This window comes from Triticum urartu, chromosome 4, assembly GCF_003073215.2.
Source record: "Triticum urartu cultivar G1812 chromosome 4, Tu2.1, whole genome shotgun sequence".
NCBI classification, from domain to species: Eukaryota; Viridiplantae; Streptophyta; class Magnoliopsida; order Poales; family Poaceae; genus Triticum; species Triticum urartu.
The window spans coordinates 46,702,151-46,712,573 of record NC_053025.1 but is presented as its reverse complement, the minus strand read 5'-3'; the positions used below and the strand labels follow the sequence as shown (position 1 = coordinate 46,712,573).

The window sequence follows — 10,423 nt, the reverse complement described above, 5'->3', positions numbered from 1 at the left end:
CCCTGATGAAAGTTTGCCGGCTTGGTGGCGAGGGCCTGAACGGTTGCGGCAGCGGAGTGGGGGGTGAAGGGCAATGTCAACAGTTTAAAGTATGCGTTGCCCGATGCACACAAAACAGACCAAAAATACTTTTGTAGACATTGTACTCATGCTGTCTTGTACAAAAGCAGTAACACGTAAGAACATTTAGGCTTGCATAAAAACAGTTCAGAATTTAGGCTTCAAAGATTACAAGGATATGAGGAAGGCATACCATTGAGCTGCATTGCAAGTCTTCAGTGTTCAGATCTTATACACGCTATGCTTCTGCTATCCAATCCCTAGCTGATCATGGCTTCACAAAACCTGAAATTGGATATCACATTTCTTTCAACAATGGATGAAACTACATTCATATGAATGTATATACATCTCAAATTTCATAGAACAGTTCCACTCTCAATGGGAGAAGTAATCTCAGAAGGGGATGCGGGGTGGCCAGTTGAGATGCACAGCGTGTCGGTTGTTGGGAGGGGATGCAGAGGCCTTCCGGGGCGGGGGTCGGGGGACCTTCAGGTGGACGCAAAGCAGCTGGCGGATGTAGGGCATCGCGGAAGCAGCAAGATGGGGGGACGTCGTGACATGGACGGTGGGCCAGATGTGGGTCGCGACGAGATGCAGGGCATGGCGAGCTGTCGCGACGTGGCAGTGCCTGCAGGGGGGCTCATCGACGACGGGAGATGCATGGCCCGACGTGGCGTCGTGGGATGGCAATGGCTGCAGGTCGGTTGCGGAGAGAAACAAGGAAAATCTTTGCCTCCCGGTCCGCCGGCGCGTCAAGTCGTCGAGGGGAAAGAGAGAAGAGGTGGCGTGCGAGGCGTGGGGCGGTGACGGGCGGCAAATTGCCTAGGCGGCGTGTTCGGGAGAGGATAGCGGGAGGCAGTTTTCCTTTTTCTTGTGTAAAGAAAAGAGGCAAGAGAGGTTAGCGACTAATGGCATGGTGGGTAATTAAGGCATAAAACGTATTTAGTATCATGGAGTGATGTAGACCATCAGATCACAGGATTTGATGGATGGGATTAATTGGTTCTCCGCCCTTTTGTGTTTTTATAGGGGTAGTAGATAACTAGCAATTCTTAAAAACATGGTGAGATATGCTAAGAGATCATCTCTTAAATAAGAGAAGACAAGCCTTTTCTTATGATTTCTTTCTCCTCCACCTTAGTATTTATCCTATGTGGCACTGCTAAGATAGCACCGTTGTACATGCCCTAACCAAAGCCGTAGAGGGGTGAGAGATTATATATTTTTAGTTTTATTTTTCTCAGGATGGTTTCCCACATATCAACGGCATATGCATACAAGGGCAAAAACGTCTCAAAAATGTCTCGTAGACGGTCAAAATCTTTGGTTGGACAAAAAACAACACGGAAGGACATATCTGTAAGGTGACTTGATGGAGGATGGGCAAATTTCAGCAATCTCAAACATTAGGGGTAAATATGAGTAATGAGTTCAAGTTAGGGGAATAAATGGAATTTTCCCTATAATGGCGGCGGTGCCAGATGGGGCATGTCGCCGACCATCGATGCTAGACGGAGGTAGTTGAGCCTCTATGCTAGCTCGGCTGCGCCGCGACCGCGCGGTGGCTGACGAGTGATGCCACGACGCCTTGCGAGCGCTCTGCCACTAGAATGATGACAACTTGGATGGCCGCGATGACGATGCGGTCGACGCCAGAGGTGTCATTGGCCTCGGAGACCATGCCTACGGGGTCACATCCGGTACCTCGCCTAGTAAAGTTTAGGTTTAGTTTAAATTTTTCTTGTTCTTTTTTTTTGACGAATTTTGCTTGGTTTAGTTGGGACTTTATGAAATTTTGTCGTTTGATTGTAATATATCAAAATTTAACCAACATGGTCCGGTTAGCATGATTTTCTTCTTCTTTTTTTTGTGAAAGACCTGTTTGAAATGGGTCGGACATTTGGTGCGTGCAGTTAGATGGCCTCTCGCCCCATTGCTGCCCATGGATATTTGTTGACGTCTGTTTTGATGACCTGTGTTGGAGTCACCCCAAGCTCTTCATTTACAGGATAAAAATATCTATATTTGGTAGCAATCATGTTTTTTGTGGGAATAGGGTGGCCAAACCTTAATTAAGCAAAGATTCTGTTGGGCGGACTGAATCATGCAGCCATATACCTACCGCCGTGTTTTCTAGTTCTAGTTGTGAAGATTGTAAATATCTAACCCTTATCAGTAACTAGCTCGCTGTACTTTGACTATAATCATGCTAATTATAGGTCAATCTAAAATGAACGGAACCAACAACAATGTCTCGTCATTTTTCCACCTTGGAGCGCGCTTTTAATTAATGAGCTATGTCAATCTCCATCAAACTTGGTATATATGGATGAATCCAAAGATGTCCCTGCAAAAACAATGTAATATTATCACTCTGCATGCTAAGCAATACTATATGAAGTTTTCTCAAGAGAAACTTAGACATGCATGGTGCTTTTTAGAACCTCTAGCGGATCATGCATGCGGAAATGCATGGTACACGCGTACATGCATCATGCATGGGATCTTTGTAGAACAGGGCCGCCCGATGATGTGGACATTTAAGATGGTCGATCAATATTGCCCACTGGAATTTTGCTCATGTGTGTTTGTGGGTGTAGTTGTGTGCGCGTGCGCCGATTCTGTCCAGCATCTTCTGAAGGAGCAATTTGTATTCGAGTGTCCATAAGCATACTTAGTGTTGGAATTATCGGCCTTCCGTGTCATATTTCACACCCCAAACGCGTGCTTTCCAACACTAGTGAAATATTGCGAACTACTCCGTACTAATTAGTATCGAGGATGCTGAACAAGGATATTTTGGTGAATTACAAGAGATATTTAGGGAAGCTAGCTGCCAATTCCCACGTCACTTCTTCGATCAGTCGGCTAGACATCTTAGTTAAGCAAGATTAGCTCCATGCATCTATGGTCGATCCGGACAATTTCATGCAGGCATGAAACCTGCCTTGCCTCCGTAAGCACGGTACAGATTAGTCAGGGACAGTTTTTCTTTTGACAAGATTAGTCAGGGACAGTTAATTAAGCATATCAAGCTGTGTATTTGGACATTAGCTAGGCAGATACTGGTATAAGTAGGAGGACCAGCTAGCTCCCAGTTCAGTGAGTCCACAGCTGATCGAATCAGGTCAAAAGAACAAAGCACTTTGTGTCCAGAAAAAGAAGAAGCAAAAACAAACTTAGTTTACAGGTAGCTAACCGACATGAGCAGCCTGGAAGAAGCACTGCTGCAGAAGCCGCCCCCGTCGGTGGTTGTGTGCCACCACGCCGCCGCGGCCTGCCACCATGAGGGGTGCCCCGGGTGCGCCATGGACCGGAGGAAGGAGAGCCTCCGCGGGAGGATCCCTTACAAGGAGCTTTTCTTCGTCGCTGCCACCACTCTCGCTGGATGTAAACTTCTATCTATCCATTTAACTGTCTATTTATTTGCCCACCTGAATAAACCAACAACACTATCATGTCTGCAACACCACATCCGCCTCATTGGTCTAAAATTGCCTTCCCTGAGATAAGGAGTAACATGTAGCCTGAGCTACAGAAAACAACACTCATTTCTTTTCTTTGCGCAAAGTTCCTTTGTAGCTCAGGCTACATGAAACCCCTTTTTGAAAACCACACTCATTTCTTTGATCGAGCTTATCATGTCCATGAGAAATTGTATGTAGCGACATGCATCAATGAAAAAGGAAACAACCAGCAACTCGAGCAGCACACGTTGGTACTTGGTTGTTGTCATGCTTATGTATTCTACTACTACATACATTTGTTTCCATATGCCGCATTATTTAGTTCCGCTCAAACCTATTTTTTTAAGGGGCGCTTTATATTACTTAAAAGATTTAAGTCAAACCTAATTAATATACTTCACTTTTATCTTTTATTTATCATTGTTTTGATAACATGCTTTTGGCTTCGTCCTTTTCAGCTCTACCAATCACATGCCTCTACCCCTTCATGTATTTCATGGTATGTATTTCCCTGAAAAATATAGTACATTAGTGAGGAAAACTTTATGAATCTTAAAAGATTACTAGTCGAGGCTAATGAAGAAGCGGAATTAAAGTTAAGTTTGGATATATTTACTTTAATTGCTCATTTTTCAGGTCAGTAAAAAATTAATCCACACCAAATAACCGCTCTGCTTTTAAATTCATAATAGAGCGAATTGCAGTTTTTGCCCCCACTTTGTTTTTTTTAACGCTAGTTACCCCATGTAACAGTTTTCATTTGGATTGCCTCATTTAGTAAAAGTTTTGCCAGATTTTACTTCTTTTAATTTTTACCAGAGCGCTCTAGCTAGCAGGTGATTTAGGACAGATCAATTTCTAAACTGCTATTTGAATGGTGAGTAATTAACCTCAACAATTAAATCAAATCACACAGAATCCATGCATAGTTCTGGACCTGTGCCGTTGAGAAACGTTATTGGCACAAACATAAGTAAGATAAGCAATAATAATTACTCGAGGAAGTACATGCTAGTATTACTTTGTGACATTGACCTGCTAACACACAAATCCATGAACTATATTTTTATGCCATTGATATTCCATTTTATTTGTAGAAGTACTGAACTGCTGGCCACTAGGAAGACCACTTCCACACCCTGTAATTTCAAAGTAACTTTTGTTGAAAAATCGAATAATATCACTTCCATTTAGAAAACACATATCTGAATAGGTTTGTATAATAAGCCAGAAGGTTTCGAAATGTTGACTTTGCATATCCTGACATTGGCGGCATCTGAAAACAGCAGACATGAAGTATCTTTTTTTTTTTTGCAAAGAGAGATGAAGTATCTTACTAGTCGCACTAAGCAGGGCATTTTTCATTTCTGATTGTGCCAACAAACTGAACCGCGCCGTGGCACACCATGTTGTACCTAATATCCGGGACCTACCTGGCAGATTGCTCCCAAAAAAAATTATAAGGGGTAAAAAGTGGCAAAACTTCTCTAAATGGGGTAATCGGAATGAAAAGATATTGAATGGGGTAACTAGCGTAAAAATGCCAAAGTAGGGGGTAAAAACTGAATTTACTCTTCATAATAAAATCGTAAAAGAACTGCAAAAAAGTATGGGTAATTATTCATTTATCTATAGGAGATAAAGGTCGCAACTTTGCTTCATAGAAGTAACGCAACATCTCAGGACCTCAGTTGCTTCATGCAAGTAACACCTCATCTCCCTACTGTATTCCTTTCTACAGGTTAGAGACTTCAACATTGCTAAAAGAGAGGAAGATATTGGATCCTATGCTGGTTTTCTTGGTACGGCTCTGTTAAAAAATAACTCATCAGCATTTAGCTATTAATTTTCAGAGGTTGTGTCATGCCACACATATTTAGACACATTTATTGGTCTTATCAAATGCAGCTGCTTCATACATGATTGGAAGAGCCATTACCTCGATATTTTGGGGTATTGCCGCAGATCGTCTCGGACGAAAGCCTGTAATTGCATTTTCAATGCTATCTGTGTAAGTGTGATATGGATTCTAATTCCACTCAGCAGCAGTTCTTGTGTGCAAGTGTATAATAATTCAGTAGTCACTTAGCCGTGTCACTTGTATATTGCAGGGTCATACTTCAGATATTCTTCGGGCTAAGTACAAAATATTGGATGGCGATTGCTGCAAGACTTCTTCTAGGTTCTCTAAATGGATTACTTGGACCAATTAAGGTACTTGACATGTAGCAGTTTCATTCAACATGCAGATCTAGGCCTCACAATTGTGATCTATATGTTGGGTATGTGATAACATAAACTTTACTATCCATTGTAGGCTTATGCCATTGAAGTTTGTCAAACTGAACACCAAGCTCTTGGCATCTCAGTTGTAATTTTCTTGAGCACCATAATCCTCTCGGTGCAATGATTAGAGCAATGTAATATTCTTTAATTGTTCTTTGAAAAAAAAAATTACAGGTGAATACCATGTGGGGTTTGGGTGTTGTTATTGGTCCAGGACTTGGTGGTTACCTTGCCCAGGTAATTAATAGACCATTATACTTGTGTGATCGAAATGAAGCATTATACAATCTTATAATTTAGTTGACATTATAATATAACTAAAATAGTTTCAACTCTTGGATCAACCCACATAGTACTCTTTTTGCTACTTATGTTGGGCTGAACGTGTTATTCACGTGTACAATTGCTAGTTCAACAAAAATAAAGAGATGAGCTGCTTCCATTTCCTAATTTCTTTATCCTCCTTTTGTCAGCCTGCTGAAAAATATCCACAGACCTTTTCCAAGGAGTCAGTTTTCGGGAGGTAGATCCTTCAAGGACAAGATATATTTCATTTTCCATTCTGCTTGGAACTACTTCATGACTCATTGCTTTAATTGAATTTGCAGGTTCCCATATCTGTTACCTTGTCTCGTTGTGTCAATCTTTGCTGCCGTTGTTCTAATAAGTTGTATATGGCTTCCGGTATGTACAGAAGCACTATCATGCCACTTCTGAACTTCATTCTAGGCATATGTTTTTGTGGAAATAGGCATTAGTTTTTTGCACATTAAATTGCTAATACGAAAATACCCTGCCTATGCTATATACAACTTCATCATAGAAGTATGTTTCAATAAGTTTAGATATCTTCTAATGTTCCCAATTGCCGGGGTAATCCTCCTTTTTGAAGAAAAAAAACTTCTAATGTTTCCATTAATATGGTTACTCAAATGTTAACAGGAGACTATACATAAACATAAGATTACTGAAAAGGATATCAGAATAGTCAAAGCCTTGCCATCGCAACAGGCTCATTGGGATATGCCTCGTAAGAAGAGTTTGCTTCAGAACTGGCCATGGATGTCAACTATGCTATCATATTGTCTGTTTGGTCTTCATGAAACGGCATATAGTGAGGTAAAATATCTGGCTGTTTTGGAATTTTTGCCCTTGAATTTTTGCCCGTCACATGTCTTGCAAATCCATCTTAATCTGTTTTTTCGTGGGTAGATCACTCAGATGCTACTCGGTTAATTTCTCATATCACCTTTTTTGACTACATTGCTAAATGTTTAATATTTTGAATTCTCTAATATTATGACTATAATCATCTTTCAATACTAGATACTTTCCATATGGGCTGTGAGTGACAGAAAGTATGGCGGCCTTAGCTTCTCATCTGGAGATATTGGCCAGGTTCTTTCAGTGTCAGGTATGGCATCCCTCTGCTTTGACTTTGTTATTTTGAACATTTTGTACTTTTCATGCAACCTGCACAAGAATTTTGGGTGCATATATGGGAAATAATTATGTTTCTCCTTTTGCTGCAGGTGCTAGCCTTCTTGTATATCAGCTTATAATTTATCATTGGGTTAATAAATTTCTCGGGCCACTCAATTCATCGCGCATTGCTTCCGTGAGTTGACTTAACATATTGTGCCTTGATTAGAAATTAATGAAAAAATTGTTTCATGATCATAACTCCTATGTTGACAATGGCCTTGCAGTCTCTATCTATTCTTGTACTCGCTACGTTCCCTTTTATGACATATCTGTCTGGAACAAAACTGTCTTTTGCAATTTATGTTGCAGCCATGACAAAAAGTGTTCTCGGGGTAAGCATCCCGACGCTCTTCCTTTACTGCAATTCTTAAAGGATGATAAGTAGATTAAAGTGTTGGAGACTTTACCATTCCAATTACCACAAAACTGATCACCTTATTATACTCTTACTTGTATTAAGGTGTATCTAATCCTCTCTTCCAAACTTATACAGATAACTATCACTTGTGGAATGTGCCTTCTTCAGAACAATGCAGTGGTATGTATATTAGCTCCGATTAGATGAATTTTTTGCAACACTATCATTTTTTCTGAAATACAATATATACCAGCGTCAAGACCAGAGAGGCACTGCAAATGGTATAGCGACAACCGGCATGTCGTTTTTCAAGGCAGTTGCTCCAGTAGGGGCAGGAATTCTGTGAGTACACCTCATTTTATCAAAAAGATATAAAGTAAACAATTGATACATCAAGCTACTACATTTCTGATCTTACGGGATTTACAATTCGCAATAGCCTGTTGTGCTCTTCAATAAACGAAAGACTTCACATTGTCAATAGATAATTTTACTGAACATGCACTGATCAACGCAGATTCTCATGGGCACAAAAACGTCACGATGCCACCTTCTTCCCAGGTGATTCATTAGGCTATCATTTTGTACAGTACGCTGTACCATAACTAACTAGCAAATTAAGAATATTGGAGAAGATATGCAGGAAGAACTAGAAATGAGTTTCAGATTATGTAGTTGATCCAATTCATTTTCTTGTCGAATCTGCAGGTGATCAAGTGGTGTTCTTGATGCTGATTTTGGTGCAGCTCTGTGGACTGATATCTACCTTCGAGCCATTCCTGGTCTTGCCTCCAGTAGAAGAATGTCGGTAAGACATAGAGGGGAGACCACAATGTGCAACTACAATATTCAACAGTTGCTTGTGAATTCAGTGAGGAGGCCCAAGAACCTACTAGGAATACCCAAGTCAAACACACATGTGACGAGGATCATTGACCGGGTCAACCCCTTTTCATGTGTTAGTAGCGAGTGGTTATTAGAGACAAGAGTGGTTACCCATGTGGGAAATGCTTTCTACACTTGATAGCGGTTCGAACATTTCAAGACTCGAAACGGTACAACTACCCGAACAAGACAATTGAAGGGAGAGCTCTTGGAAAACCTGATACTCTGTATTTTGTATAATTATGTGGCTAGAGTTCCATTTATGGTGTATATGATAAGCTCTTTTTTTAAGGGAATGCCATATGGCAAGCTTTGCTCATTCGATAACTGTGTTACACCGTTTATCTGAATATGAAATATGTTAGAATAAATCCGAGGTATACCGTCGATCATCCGAAGACCAAGCAATCACACGAGCACGACACTGAAATTTATTAACAAGGTTCACCGATATGGCTACATTCCCGGGGCATGACTATGAACGCTCCTTCCCAAGACACCGTCACAATATCGCACCCCGGCTGCCCGGGCGCCGGCACACGCCGCCGGCTCCCCCGCATGTCCGTGCTATTATGTTGGCATAAGTTACATCGTGTGTCTACCCCCGTTATATATGATAGGCATATGATAGAAGTGTCCTACTTGGACACGACTCCTATTCTGTCTACACACAGTCTCAAACCAAGTCCAACTGTAACCTACCTTGTACAATAATATTCGACATAACTCTAACAAACTTCACCTTGGCGAATATTCTCCACCACCTTGGATTCATCCATGCGTCGAACCTCCATGTACATTGGACTTGAGATACGCCATAAGCACCGCTGCTACTCCCAGACTCCACGTGACTCTACCTACAACTGTAGTCCCTTCTTGTCTTCCTCACAGTCAATACTCGAGCAAAATTAAGTTCCTCAATACTCTACGTTGTGCTCCCAACTTCCGGAGAATCCGTTCAATACCATCACACACCGACCACTGTCTGCGTGAAAGTGAACAACTCACATATTGGACGCCACATATAAGAGTTACCTGAACTCAACGTCACTGCTCTTTCTTGACCGTCTGTCTGAAACTTGAAGGAATTTCACCGTCGCCTTGTGTCGCCCTGAATCAAATTCACAGTTGTCTCACCCTTTTTCCGGATAGTCTCTGACATATCCCACCGCTATAGCACTCAACCTCCTTCTACCTTGTCATCCGCACTTTGCCATGTGCACTGAACACAACAAAATATATGGCCATGTACTCTCTCAGTTTTTGACAATTTCAGACTTTCCGCCACTTTCTCAGATTCTCCATGGTCAACTCATGTCCATCAACCGGCACCGATAGACCCAGTCACCAACTTGAATCCGGTACTCGTCAACATTGCTTCAGCACCCCCTGCACACTTTGTCTAACAACATATCTGACCACCAGTGTCTTGGCCTGTCGCTGTGTCCCGTGCTTACCGCACGCCTCGCCGCTATCACCGTGTCGAGCCTCTGCTGTCTTGGTCGAGTCTCCCGGGTACCTAACCCCCACTGCCTCAACCCCCACTGGAGAGAACCATCGATCATCACCGACCGATGCCGAGTATCACGTCTCCATCAGACCACTGGTACCCAGTCTGAAACCACGTGTCTCTCGCTATCCCGCTGAAATAGGCTTCGACTCTCCATGCATTTACGTCGTAACCCCCTCATCAGCACAGAGTGTAGTCATCCATCAGACTCCAGCTCCACCTTCAACATGACTCCATGGTAGATGATCAGTCCACCCTCGCGCCCCGTCGACTTCAAGCTCTCTCATGTGTGCATTGCCTTGAATCAACCCTGCGCCATAGTCTTGTCGAAGCCGCACAAGCCCTCGGGCCCGCACCACGTGTTTCCAC

The 10,423-nt window shown here is 42.2% G+C and overlaps 1 protein-coding gene across 1 annotated transcript; it reads left to right on the top strand.

Annotated features, from left to right (window-relative positions):
* Positions 1 to 2,928: 2,928 nt before the first annotated feature.
* On the top strand, positions 2,929 to 8,863 carry LOC125553502 (protein ZINC INDUCED FACILITATOR-LIKE 1-like). The gene is made up of 17 exons (XM_048717275.1): positions 2,929 to 3,453; positions 3,989 to 4,029; positions 5,272 to 5,332; positions 5,439 to 5,541; positions 5,642 to 5,744; positions 5,848 to 5,901; positions 5,991 to 6,053; positions 6,290 to 6,339; positions 6,425 to 6,500; positions 6,759 to 6,935; positions 7,143 to 7,230; positions 7,349 to 7,434; positions 7,526 to 7,633; positions 7,795 to 7,839; positions 7,913 to 8,001; positions 8,177 to 8,220; positions 8,368 to 8,863. The coding sequence occupies exons 1-17, from the start codon at positions 3,267 to 3,269 to the stop codon at positions 8,469 to 8,471; spliced, it is 1,479 nt and encodes a 492-aa protein (XP_048573232.1). The 5' UTR covers positions 2,929 to 3,266; the 3' UTR covers positions 8,472 to 8,863.
* The last annotated feature ends 1,560 nt before the right edge of the window (positions 8,864 to 10,423 follow it).

Bases quoted from the DNA above. Each gene is read 5' to 3' on its own strand.
- LOC125553502 (XM_048717275.1), top strand. From the start codon at position 3,267: ATGAGCAGCCTGGAAGAAGCACTGCTGCAGAAGCCGCCCCCGTCGGTG. The intron at 5,745-5,847 runs GTACTTGACATG...TATCCATTGTAG, and splicing joins GATTACTTGGACCAATTAAG to GCTTATGCCATTGAAGTTTG. The intron at 7,634-7,794 runs GTAAGCATCCCG...AAACTTATACAG, and splicing joins TGACAAAAAGTGTTCTCGGG to ATAACTATCACTTGTGGAAT.